General features: G+C 41.9%; 1 protein-coding gene across 1 annotated transcript in view; it reads right to left on the reverse strand.

The window, feature by feature from the left end:
- Positions 1-14,100, reverse strand: part of GPAT4 (glycerol-3-phosphate acyltransferase 4) — a 34,935-nt gene that overhangs the window by 18,418 nt on the left and 2,417 nt on the right. The window contains exon 2 of the mRNA XM_044225320.1: positions 2,042-3,054. Within this exon, the coding sequence (XP_044081255.1) occupies positions 2,042-2,206 (165 nt within the window). The 5' untranslated portion in view covers positions 2,207-3,054. The remainder of the gene's footprint in view (positions 1-2,041; positions 3,055-14,100) is intronic.

Raw genomic sequence — 14,100 nt, forward strand, 5'->3', positions numbered from 1 at the left:
TTCACAGTGGCAAAAGGGCCACAGTGGCAAAACGAGTATTAAGTTATATGGCCCACAGGAATCCTGGGCTCTAATGAAGATTTTCTTGGACTGAAATATAAGAAAATCACATTTCCTGATTAATTAAAATAAATACTACACATAAGCAAAGTAGCGGGTCCAAAGACCGACTAGGTCGCCACTTCTCAAACTTCAGCGTGCACATCCATCACCTGGATCTTGCGGAAATGCAGATTCTAATTTAGCAGGTGTGGAGTGGGCCTGAGACTTCCATTTCTAACCTGCTCTTAGGTGAAACTCAAGCTGTATCCATACTACTCTCCAAGAAGCAAGTAACTAGATAACCTCAGAGACCATCTGCAGGGCTCAAAAATCAAACAATTGACAACAGTACTCAGACACAAGCACGTACACTCTAGCAGCACTACTGACAATAGCCAGAAGGTACAAACAGGCCAAGCCACCTCCCCTGGTGCAGGAATGGATAAACAAACCATGGTACAGAAACACAGTGGAATATTATTCAGCCATTAAAAAAGCAGAAGTACTGGAATACATTATAATGTGGATGAATCTCAAAAAGACGCTAACTGGAAGAAGGCAACCACAAGAGAGCACATCTGCTAGAACTCCACGAATACGGACTGTCCAGCACAGGCAAATCCAGAGCTGGAACATAAACTCATGGTGGCTGGAGCATGGGACAATGGAGGACAGTTGCTTCATGGGTGTGGGGTTTCCCCTGCAGAGATGAAAGTGTCAGGGAACTCAGCAGAGGTGATGGCTGTACAACACTGCGAATGTAATAAATGCCACTCTTACATGTGACAAAAACATTCTTACAGGAGTATTAAATACCAAAACCCAATATTCAATAATACCCAATAAAAAACAGTTACCACTATAAAGTAACATTTCTAGAGCTCATTTAATCATTCAGTCTCTGTTTTCTCACTGACAAAATGTAGATACCCTGTCCACTGAAGAATTATAAGGAACCAAAGGAAAATGAATGAATTTATTCTGAACCATAAGATACTATATGAACAAATAACATCTTAAATTTTTTGTTTTCTCAAATTATATATGGTCTCAGCTATGAAAAAGAATACCTGAGGATTTGGTGACAACTGAAAACAGATACTGCTAATAAAGTACCAACTTTCTGGATAGATATTAAAAGTCCTGTGGCAAAGATCAACTTCCAGAAATAGTTCCTTTACACTGTGGACTGTTTTGTTCAGGGTATCATTAGCTACTTCTGACATATGTTAAGAAGTTAATTGTCCTTCTCCTGTATCTTTAAGAAAATCAAACAATTCATCAAATGCCCTGCCCCGTTATCTTTCATCTGAAATGCAAGAACCTATTTAAGGTATTTAAGTCTAAAAAGAGAAAAGAGTCTCTCCCAAACCTATTAGTGAGGGAATATGTAGCAGCAGGTCTGGGTTTCATTATCTGCTACGTAAGATAAGGCAGAGTCTGGCAATGATTTTTTCTTAAACGCTAAGCCCGTCTCTTTGAAGGTATGGAGTTATGGAACAGGTTCCTTTGCTTGGAAGAATCAAGCATACATACAAGTACCTTACCTTGGAAAGAAAAGGTCTGTTAAATACTTTCACAGGTACACATTTAGGGAAGTTTTTACTAAAAATGCTACTTTCCACTCTCCCAAATTTCTCTGTATGCAATAAAGAGATAATCTTTCAAATAAGAAAAAAACTTTACTGGGGCACCTGGGTGGCTCAGTCCACTAAACATCTACTCTGGTTCAGATCATGATCCCAGAGTCCTGAATCGAGCCCCACATTGCGGGGGGTGGGGGGGTGTCCCTGCTCAGTGGTGAGTCTGCTTCTCCCTCTCCCTCTGCCTGCTGCTCTGCCTACTTGTGCCTCTTTCTCTCCATCAAAAAGATAAATAAATAACCTTAAAGATAAATAAATAACCTTAAAGAAAAGGAAAAAAAAAGAAAAACTCTTTACTAATAACAGCATTTCTCCCCTCCTCTGTGAAGCAACCATTTATAAATAGTAAAACTTACCGCAAAGATTTTTAACAAAGTTTTCATGTAGAGCTTTCGGATGCCAAAGGAGACTCCAAAAATGGCAGGGACTATGATGAAAACAAGGAGGAGGGTGAAGAGGACAGTCAGGGAGATGCCCAGAAGGTTGACAATCAGGCTATCAAAAGGCAGCAACAGAAACATGGTGGAGGATCCAGGCAAGGCCAGTGCCCTCCCCCAAGAACAAACCACCGTCTTCCGATGGTCCTGTCAGACAGCACCAGCCTGGGAAAGAAAGCAAGTCCCCATAGGATAGCAAACCCCGTTCCAAGTCACATTATTTGACTGCCTACAGGCAGAAGGACAGTAAAAAAGGCCACAGGAGGCAGCCCGAAAATGCCAGCTCTCCCCAGAATTGATGGACTTTGAAAGTGAATGAGGCAGGACCAATCTTCAGTATAAGCATCCGAGTCCAGGCAGAGTTTCTGTGAAAGTGAGTAGTGAGGGAGGGACCTCTGCTCTGCTACTTCCCGCTCCTTCCAGAAGTTTTACTTTTTCTTTCCTGCTCAAGAGCATTTAACAGATAAATCTGTCCTGAAGATCTGTCATTGCCAGAAGTACCAAGAAGAGTTCAACTTGGTGCCAGAATAATCCTGATAACTTTTGTGGGGGGGGGGGGGGGGGGGTGGGTGACTGCTGGCTCTTCACACAGAAGGCTACCGAACTTGAATATGTGGAAATTAAATAATTGTTTTACTTAAAACTCCTTCATAAGCTGAAAACTGTGTTCATTGCAGAGAGTTCACATCTGGCCCCATTCTTCCTCTCGAGAGGCTCCTGGTGCGTGCTGCTTCCAGGACCCTCCAACTTGGAGAGCTACAGTCTTTGCCAGCAGGACACAGATGCTGGCACAGAATGTCTCATGCTGCCTGCGTTGAGTGTAACTCCAGACGTGTCTGGCATTGGTTTCCTCTGGATATTCTTCTCCTTAAGGCCCCCTTCTCAGCGGTGACCTGGGTTCTTGGCAAGAAGTTGCTTACATGCTGCCAAAGCTGGGGGTGGAAACAGAAACACCATCAGTCACACAAATCAAGAGGAGAAACATCAATATGCTTTGGAGGTGGGGGGGCCTGTTGTAGAGTAAGCCTAGAGTCAGTGCCAGCTTCTCGAGTCATCAAGGTCAAAGGGAGCAGGCACAGCAACAGGTGGCAGACACAAATGCAGAAAGCAAATGGAGATGTTTCATATGGCTTTAATTCCAACAAATAATCTGTGGCCAACTTTCTGAAGAGAAAATATATGGATATATGCCACATGTTATAAGTCTGGACAAAAGATACACCATGTATGGATCTACACCATGTTTCATTTATACTACAGAAGGAGACCGCCCTCCTACTTGTCCTCAGCTCCCCAGAGTCCTTGTCTGCAGACGCAACCATGTTACCAGCTTCATATTTTTCCCAAGGTATTCTGTGCTGAGGAGGAAATCATAACTTGCTTTTCTGCTTACCTCTCACCCTGACAACAATAATGACGCCATATTCTGCACACTGTTCTTCAACTCGTGTTTCAGTTTGTGTCTTCAGCTTACCGTGTCTTGGACAAATATTCCATCAGCACATGCAGGGCTCCCTCACTCTCTCCAGGTGCACAGTTCTCAACTTTAAGACTATATGTACCACAGGGGCACATGGGTGGCTCAGTTGGTTAAGTGACCAACTCCTGGTTTCGACTCCGGTTGTGATCTTAGGGTCATGGGACTGCACACTGCGACAGGGTCTACGCTTAGCAGGGATTCTGCTTAAGAGTCTCTCTCCCTCTGACCCTCCCCATTTGCATGCATGCCTGCACTCTACTCTCTAACAAATAAATTAATTAAAAAAAAAAAAGAAGAAGAAGTGAGGAAGAAAGATTGTACCATAAGTCAGTTAACTGGTTTCCTGAGGTTGAACACCAATATTTCCACTTTATTGTTATTTAAGTAATGTAATGGACAACCCTGTGCGTACGTGATTTAGCATACAAAATGCACATGGAAATATAAATATATTTTCAGGATAAAGTCCTAGAAATGGAATTGCAGGGGAAAAGGAAACACAGCTATAATTTTATAAGATATTATCACATTTTCTACATGTTGATTAAACTCCAGCTGTCTATCTCCCACACTGGTCACTCTTTTTTGCTTTAAAGACTATTTTCCTTAGAACAGTTTGGGTTTCACAGCAAAACTAATTGGAAGATAGATTTCCCACATACCCCCATCCCTAACATGACTAACATATGTACAGTCACCCCATTATCAAGAGCCGCATCAGAAGGGTACATTTGTTACAAGTGTTGACAAACCTACACTGACACATCAGAGTCACCCAAAGTCCACAGCTTACATCAGGGCTCACCCTTGGTGCTGCACATTTTAGAAGTCTGGACAAAAGTAAAATGAATGTATCCACCATGATAGTATCATTTAGCATTTTCATTGCCCTAAAAATCCCCTGGGCTCTGATTATTCATTCCCCCCTTTCCTGAGGCCCTACCCTGGACACCACTGCTCTTTTACTGTCTGGGTAGTTTTGCCTTTTCCTGAATGTCTTATAACTGGAGTCGAATTTTCAGATTGGCTTTTTCCACTTAATACAGCCACTCATGAACTCCACTATTTTAAACATCTTACAAAAGCACTTCAATTTTATATTACTTATCCCTAACCACAAGTTACCAATGCAAGTCCTGCACTTGGGAAAGTCCTTTCAAATCTCTGGCAAACACTGCAGCTTCACACCAATCATCTTCTGGCTCAGTTCCTACACATTCAGAAGGTCAAGAAATTGAACAAATAAGTAGGTTACTACCTCTACCTTAAATTTTGTCCAGTGACTTTTTATAACTCTTAGAGCCCTTTCATAGGTTCTTTTATAACCTGCCAACAGTATTACTTCCATTTTATCAATTAGGAAATGAAGACAGAGAGAGACAGATCTAGTTCTTCAGACTCCTAACCCAGTACTGCTCCCATTACATTCCCACACATTTAATGATTAAATCAAAAGGACAAGGTATTTCGTGGCACTGAGTCACAAACAGTAGTTCCTGTTTTGGATCCTCCAGTTCTTCCACATTCACATGGTCACCACCACTGCTAACTTTTACTGCATGCTAACACCACCACAGAGCCTGAGCTCACATGGCAAACATTTTCCATATCTGACCCTCACCTAAGTCTCACAACCCTATGGTGGAGTTTTGCTACCACTGCTATCTGACACAGGACAAAACCGAGGCTTAGAGGATTAAGTATGTTACCCAGAATGACACAGCTACTAAGTAGCAGAGCAGGAATCTGGAGCAGGGGATCTGTCTCTCAGCCCATGCTCTTTAACCAGTATGCCCTCCTAGCTCTCAAACTACCCTGGAATAAATTAACACTTCCTTTGTGCCAGGCCTGGTCTATAGAACTTTCTGTGGTCAGGGAAAAACCACAAGGCCAAACTGGATTCATGTATCAGAATCTGGTGTTCTCAGAATCCCAGGTACAAACCTGCTCTTTTATATAAACTGGCCAAACTGACTCTACATGCCAGATTTCTAACAACAACCCAGCAGAGGTTGAGGAAATTAGAAATATTCCTGATTAATCTGCTGAGTCACTGTATTCTTTAAACCTAATTCCTGCCTAATTCTAGGGCCACATCTCTTCCACTCTTCGGTCCCTGTCTCCCTTGTCCAGCATTCCCCTGGGAAAGCAGCAGCAAAATCCCTCCGTCCCACTGGCCATGGTTACCCTGAGTTTCATGGACACAAGGTGACAGACACTAGGGTCACTGTGACTTCCCATCCAAGAGTTTAGATCTCTTTTCTTTGAATCACAATCAACTGACAATTCCCAAGGTTATTCTGGGTTCATGTCCCCAAACATTAAACACATTTAGCAATAAACTAATTTCTTCACTTAGCTCAAGGGTTGGAGAACCAGGGCCTGTGGGCCAAATCTGGCTTTGGCCTGTTTTTCTAAGACTCGCAAGCTAGGAATGGTTTTTGTATCTTTAAAGAATTGTAAAAAAACAAAGAATAATTTGTGACACAGACCATGGCCAGCAAAGCCTAAAATACTATCTGACCCTACAGTTTGCCAACCCATGACCCAGCCACTCTTTTCCCCTGACCCAGGGGCACTCCCCTCTACGGTCCTGCCCCACCCCTTGAGTTCATGTCTGTGAGTGCCAGACTCCGGAACAAAGAGAACAGTCACTTAGCCAAACAAGTTATCTGGCCAACGCTGAACAATCCTCACATAAATTCTTAGAAGTAAAGAGAAAAAGCAAGCAAACTGCAGTTATCAAACAGAGTTCCCAACATCTTGCTGGATTAGCAAAGCAGCCACTGAAACCAGAAGACTGCTGTCTTAGGCCCCCTTAACACAAACTTTGATATCTGGAAATAATATCAGAAAATTAGTCATGGCAAAGCTCTACCACACCACAATTTCCAGATAATTGTGGATAAATTATCTGGATGATTTCACTTCAGAGAATAATCTCACTTAGGAAAGGCTACCCCTTTGCTTCAAATAAATATGACTCCATAACCAAGAGGTAGTATTTGCTCATTTCTCTTAATTTCCACAGCTTTCAGCCAAACTCACACAGAGTTATTTGCACCAAAGAACCCGTAACAGCCCAAAGGGCCCAGAGAAAAACCCAAGAACCAAGTAGTTATGAGCCTCTCAGAAGACACAACCCACCACTAGCTGAACTCTTCAGCCCACTGAATGGCAAATGGGGCCTTTAGGCTTTAGGCCCCCAAATGACCCAATTTCTAGTGTTCCTCACTTCTCAGAGTGACAAGTTCATTCATTCAACATATATTCACTGGGCACATAACATATGCCACACATTAGGTCAGGTAGTATTTAGAGGTGAGCAAATATGCCTAGAGACAGGTGTTAAGCAAATAAGCAAACACAAAATTTCACACTTTGATGATTGTTAGCAAGAAAAAGAGGATCCTGGAAGAGAAAATAACAGAGGGAACTTCATTTATATCAGCTCATTTAAACCAATTCTGACCCAATCACAAGACAAGGACATTTACGATTCTAACTACAGAACCAAATACAGCTGACCCTTGAACAGCGATACAGGTCTGAATTGTGCAGGTCCACTTACATATGGATTTTTTGGAAAAATATAGTGCCATAAATGTATTTTCTCTTCCTTATGATTTTATTGAAAGATTTTATTTATTTATTTGACAGAGAGATCACAAGTAGGCAGAGAGGCAGGCAGAGAGAGAATAGAGGAAGCAGGCTCCCTGCTGAGCAGAGACCCGGATGTGGGACTCAATCCCAAGACCCTGAGATCATGATCTGAGCCAAAGGCAGAGGCTTAACCCACAGAGCCACCGAGGTCCCCCCACTTTCCTATGATTTTTTAAAAATGTTATTTATTTGAGACAGAATCTGTGCATGCACACGCAAGAGAGGGAGCAGAGGGGGAGGGAGAGGTAAAGGGAGAGAATCTCAAGCAGACTCCATGCTCAGGGCAGAGCCCAGAGCAGGGCTAGATCTTACAACCCTGAGATCATTACCGAGCATAAACCAAGAACTGGGGGTGGAGGTGGGGGCGGCTGGGTGGCTCAGTCATTGGGTGTCTGACTTTGGCTTGTGTCATGATCCCAGGGTCCTGGGATCAGGCCCCACATCAGGCTCCTTCTCCTGCTCCTTCTCCCACTCCCCCTGCTTGTATTCCCTCTCTCTGTCAAATAAATAAATACAATCTTAAAAAAAAAAAAAAAGAAAGAAAGAAAAGAAACTAAAAGATGGACACTTAACAAACCAAATGAGCCACCCAGGCTCCCCTCATTATGATTTTCTTAGTAACATTTTCCTTTTCTAGCTTCCTTCTTTATAAGAACACAGCATATGGTACATACACAAAGTATGTGCTAATCTAACCGACTGTATCAGTAAAGCTTCCAGTCAGTAGGCTGTTAGTTAACTTTTAGGAGGATTAGAAGTTACACGCAGATTTTTGACTGTATAGGGAGTTTGTGTTTTTAAGAACCATGTTGTTAGGGGTGCCTGGGTGGCTCAGTGGGTTAAAGCCTCTGCCTTCGACTCAGGTCATGATCTCAGGGTCCTGGGATCGAGCCCTACATCAGGCTCTCTACTCAGCGAGGAGCCTGCTTCCTCCTCTCTCTCTGCCTACTTGTGATCTCAGTCTCTCAAATAAATAAAATGTTAAAAAAAAAAAAAAAAGAACCATGTTGTTAAAGGGCCAACTGCATTTCTTCTGTTACCTCTCTGAGACACACCTTACTTCAGGAGACCAGAACTACCGAATATGATCAGAGAGATGCCATATACCAACTCAAAGGAAGAAAATACACAATTTTCTTAAACATAAATGTTAGGCAACACAGGGATAATGCATTTTTTAAGCACACAAGGCACAATGTCTGTCACGTATTAGATTTCAATAAATGGTATGTACCATCAATACATTAGGATCAGAAGAAACCCAGGGTATTGTCTTAAGTTTTTTTCTTAAAGGATTTATTAAAGGATTTATATTATTTCTTCTTCTTCTTATATATATATTATATTCTTAAAGGATTTATTTCTTAAGGATTTATTTACTTTAGAGAGAGCACACGAGCATTTATTTAGAGAGAGCAAGAGCACATGTGTGAGTTGGGGGGGGGGCAGCAGAGGGAGAGGGAGGGAGTGAAAGAACCCCAAGTAGACTCTCTGCTGAGCCCAGAGTCCAACATGGGGCTCAATCCAGGACTCTGAGATCATGAGCTGAGCCAAAATCAAGCGCTGGCTGCTTAACTGACTGAGTCACCCAGGCACCCCTGTCTTCAGTTATAAATACCAAATCTTAAGAGAGCTAGACAGGGAGGAAAGTATTTCAAAGTTATGTCACAAAACCCACCAGCCAAAAAATACTACATGCCCAACAAGCACTAGGTGCTCAATAAAACAATAAAAAGGTTATCTGTAAGGCACAGAAATGTGACTTAACTAATGAGACGGGGAAAAAAAAAAATTTTATAAACCACCATAATGGTGATAGTGAGAAAATATTCTCAAATCCTGCTGGCTGGAGTGTAAACATAGAACGACCTCTTCAGAGAACTCAGTAAAGGCCACCAGAGTTTTTAAATTTTAAGATTTATTTGACAGTGAGAGAGGGAACATAAGCAGGGGGAATGGGAGAGGGAGAAGCAGGCCTCCCACTGAGCAGGGAGACCGATGCAGGTGCTGGGGATCCTAGAACCCTGGGACAACCATGACCTAAGCCAAAGGCAGCTGCTTCACGACTGAGCCACCTAGGCGCCGGGGCCATCGGAGTTTTAATACACACAACCTCAGCTCCAGCAATTCTACCTCTAAAAATGTATCTTAAAGTAGATTAAAAAAAGATAAATTAGAGGGGTGCCTGGATGGCTTAGTCAGCTAACCATTCAACTCCTGATTTTGGCTCAGGTCATGATCTCAGGGTCATGATCTCCACCACGGGCGTGGAGCCTGCTTAAGATTCCCTCTCTTCTTCTCTCTAGGCCCCTTCCTGCTTGCATACTCTCTCTCTAAACAAAAAAACAAAGAAACAAAAACCTCATAAATTAGAGCAGTAGTTTTCAACCAGGGGCCATTTGCCCCCTAACCTCTCCCTCAACACTCTCCCCACCATTTGGTAATGTCTGCAGACCTTTTTAGTTGTCAGGACTTGGGATGGGGAGTTACCAGCAATGAGTACAAAGACGACAAGGATATTGCTAAACATCCTGTAATACGTAGGTCACCTCTGGCAGCGAAGAATTACTCGGCCCCAAATGACAAGGGTGCTGAGGCTGAGAAACCCTGTACTGATGCATATACAAGATGATGTGTGTGCACATTTACTGACTGCAGCACTGTCTATAATAGCCAAGGAAACATCACCGGCCACAATCAACAGAAGATACAATGGAATGCTATTCATCTGTTAAATGAAAAAAGAATTTACTTGTGCACTGATAAACAATCTACCAGTTAGATGCCAAACAATGCCCCCAGTAAATACCAACTGAGAGGGAGGAAAAGGAAAAATATATACAGTTTATATGTATTTGCAAAGATAAAGATCTCTGGAAAGATACAAAAATGGCTATAGTTGCTGCCTCTAGGAGTGTAAGGGAGAGGTCACTTTATCTTTTTGCTAGCTTTAAAATCTTATTTACCATTTTGAATAGGTAACAGTGCTGAGTGAACTGAATGTCAAGTGTATCAAAGTAGTAGAGTAGAAGAAATTTGCTTGAATGGAAAGCCCTTGCTTTGGAGGAACTATACAGTGTTTCCAAGGGAACAGGGCAGCACTCAGAGCTACTAGGCTGAAGTGAATCTGAAGTGCTAAAAAAACCGACTAAAGACAGAGCTGACAGCGATCCTAGATAAAATAAATGGTTCAAGACCAAGTCAAGATACAGTAAGCTAAAGGATAACTCAACTCACCAGAAAGAAGACAGTAATACGGTCAGTTCTGGGGTCTTCGTCTTAACTAAGTCACTGACCTTACATAACTTTCCCCTTGCCTACAAAGTACTAACCCAACTTGGACCCGGGTTATAAGAAACCTGGTACCAAGATCCCCCAAAGCAACATGAAGTCTCCAGAGCTGGAAAAGAAAAAAACAGACAAAGGTCACAGGATATTTGGTATCTGGGGTCAATCAGCCTGAGAAAGGACAATTTGACTTACTGGAGTTTTAAGACCCACGACATTTCATTACCTGACCTGAGCGCTGCTCTGAGAGCTCCACATATGTAATTGGAAGCAACTTCCCGGACTTTTATTTACTTTTTAACTTTTTTCTGTCTGGCTTATTTCACTCAGCATAATTACTCTGAGAGTCCTTCATGTTGCTGCACAGGTCACGAGTTCATTCCTTTTTCCTGCTGAGTGGGAGTCCAATGTATAGGTACACCACATTCGCTTACGCATTCACCTACTGACCAACAACTGGACGGTTCCGGTTTGGAACTGTTACGAATAAAGCTGCTATCTACAAGTCTTTACACGGACAGTTTAATTTCTCTTGGGTAAATAAATACCTAGGAGTGTACTGACGGGAGTCTAAAGCAGGTATATGTTTACCTGCCAAACTGCTTTCTTTCTTTTCTTTTTTCTTTCGTTCTTTCTTTTAACGATTTTATTTATCTGTCAGAGAAAGAGCAGAAGCCCGGGGAGTGGCAGGCAGAGGGTGAAGCGGGCTTCCTGTTGAGCAAGGAGCCCAGGCAGGACTCTGCTGGACTGGATCCCAGCAGCCCAGGGTGGTGAACTGAGCCTAAGGCAGACTTAACTGAGCCTCCAAGGCATCCTGCCAAACTGCTTTCTAAAGGGTTGTACCAACATTTTGCATCCTCACCAGCAATGTACAAAAGTTCTATTCGCTCTACAACCTCACCACCACTTGACAGGATCAGTCTTTTTAATTTTAGACACACGAATTGATGTGAAGTGGCAGCTCATAGTTCTAATTTGCATTTCCCCAATGACCAATGATATTGAATATCTTTTGTGCTTATTCGCTATCTATCTTCTTTGGTGAAGTGTTCAAATCTTTACCCATTTTTTATTAGGTTATTTTATTAGTTTTGCTACTGGTTGTTTTTTAAAAATCAAGCTCCCCACCCCACCCCCAACTAAATAGTGTTATTTTAAAATGAGAGAGCATTATTCCTGGCCTATACACTTTAAAATGGTCAAGATGGTTAAAGAGAGAGAGAGAGAGAGAGATTGATCCCACAGACCCCCCCCAAAAAAGGACAAGAACGCATTTCATCACAAAGGTACAAAATTTGTGGACCATCAGACTTCTCTATTCAACTTGCTACAAACTTGAAGCAATCCTAATTATGCAGAGAAAAAATCACTAAGACATGAAACAAAAAAAAACAATGATCACAACCACAAACTATTGTAACCTCAGAATTGAGTATTACTAAAAACCTAAAATCCTCCTTTATCTTTATGCTCAACTGACAGTGACTCCGTGTTGTCCAACACAGCAGCCACTAATCACATATAACTCTTGAGCACCTGAAATGTGGGTAGTCCAAATTGAAATATGTTGTAAATGTAAATAAGATATACACTGGATTTAAATGTTCTATGAAAAACTAAATGTAAAAGACCTCATTAATAATCTGTATCTTGATTACACATTTTAGTGACATTCTGGATAATTTGGGTTAAATAAAATACATGATTAAAATTATTTTCATGTTTCTTTGTACTTTTTTAAAAGTGGCTCTTACATGGGATGCCTGGGTGGCTCAGCTGGTTAAGCGTCTGCCTTCAGCTCCGGTCATGGTCCCACCATTCTGGGATCCAGTCCCACCATTAAGCTCCTTGCTCAGCAAGGAACCAGCTTCTTTCTCTGCCTGCCACTCCCTCTGCTTGTGCGTGTGCGAGCGCTTGCGTGTGCTCTCTCTCTGACAAATAAATAAAATCTTTGAGGAAAAAAATTTTTTTAAAAAAAGTAACTATTACAAAATGTAAAATTATATATACGATGTGTTCTCTATTTCTATTAGTTAACACTGATCAAATATGTTTATTATTTATTTATTTATTTTTAAATACTTTATTTATTTATTTGACAGAGAGACACAGCGAGAGAGGGAACACAAGCAGGGGGAGCAGGACAGGGAGAAGCAAGCTTCCTGCTGAGCAGAGAGCCCAATGCAGGGCTCCGATTCCAGGACCCTGGAATCATGACCTGAGCTGAAGGCAGATGCTTAAAGACGGAGCCACCCAGGCGTCCCTATTTATTTTTATTTAAAGGGGCTCCACACCTAGAGCGGAGCCCAATGCAGGGTTCAAACTCAGGATCCCAAGATCAAGCGTCGGATCCTTAACCAACTAAGCCACCCAGGTGCCCCAGATCTGAAGCGTTTAAAGAAGACCCTGAAAATAAAATATGTGCATAAATACCAAACATAAATATTTTTTCCCTCCCCATTCCTCTGCTGTGTCAAGAAAATGGTCCCATAGAGGAGCTTAGAATTGGAACTCAGGAGTCTCCTTAGTTAAGAGCTCAGGCACAACTTCGTTACTACCTGGTCTGTACATCATTCAGCTTCCCTGGATTTCAATTTCCTCGCCAGTTTTTTTGGAATTTTAATTCAAAAGATCAACAAAAACTTACTGTGTTCCTCCTTTTTACAAAGCATCATTCTAATATTGCAGATCTTGGGCTTCTAGTTTAAAAGAAAGTGCAATGCACACTCAAAGAGTGCCCAAAGAAACAAAACAATGCCGTGACTGGGTGGCAGGTGCATGGGTATGCATATTTGAAAGGAGAGAGAGTACCTTTAAAGGAGTTAGGAAAAACTTCAAGCTTTAGAACATTACTACAAATTCTAAAATTCAGTGCTTTAAAAAAGCGTTCTTCAAGCTATCCTAAGTATTCTGTAGTTTAGTGATACATGGAATTGATGACACTTGATCAAGTCCTCCTTGAGCACAATGACACAGAAAGAAGTAAGAACCTAGCCATAATGAGGTTCTATTTTACTTGAAGAAACAATTTTGTAGTACAATTCAATCAGGATCAGATAATCTCTGCTTCTATCTCCAGAAAGATTTTTAATAAAAGGTAACATTTTGTGATGTTCATACAGATATGAGAAGTGGTTTATTCTTCAGCAGAAACTAGCTACAAGGTTAGAATCCTAGTTAACCACTGCACTCTTTCTGATACCACAAACACACACACAAACCCACAGTAGGGGCACCCGGGTGACTCAGTAGGTTAAGTGCTGACTCTTAATTTTTGGCTCAGGTCATGATCTCAGGGTCCTGACGGTAAGGCTCTGTACTTTGTGTGGAGCCTGCTTAAGATTCTTTCCCTCCCCTTCCTCCTCCCTCTCCCCACCCTCCCTCTCTAAAAAAACCAAAAACCCCACAAAAACATAAAAGTTCTCCCTGCATCCATGTCTTTAGGGTAATGATTCTTTCCCTCCCCTTCCTCCTCCCTCTCCCCACCCTCCCTCTCTAAAAAAACCAAAAACCCACACAAAAACATAAAAGTTCTCCCTGCATCCAT

This window comes from Neovison vison, chromosome 11, assembly GCF_020171115.1.
Source record: "Neovison vison isolate M4711 chromosome 11, ASM_NN_V1, whole genome shotgun sequence".
Taxonomy (NCBI): Eukaryota; Metazoa; Chordata; class Mammalia; order Carnivora; family Mustelidae; genus Neogale; species Neogale vison.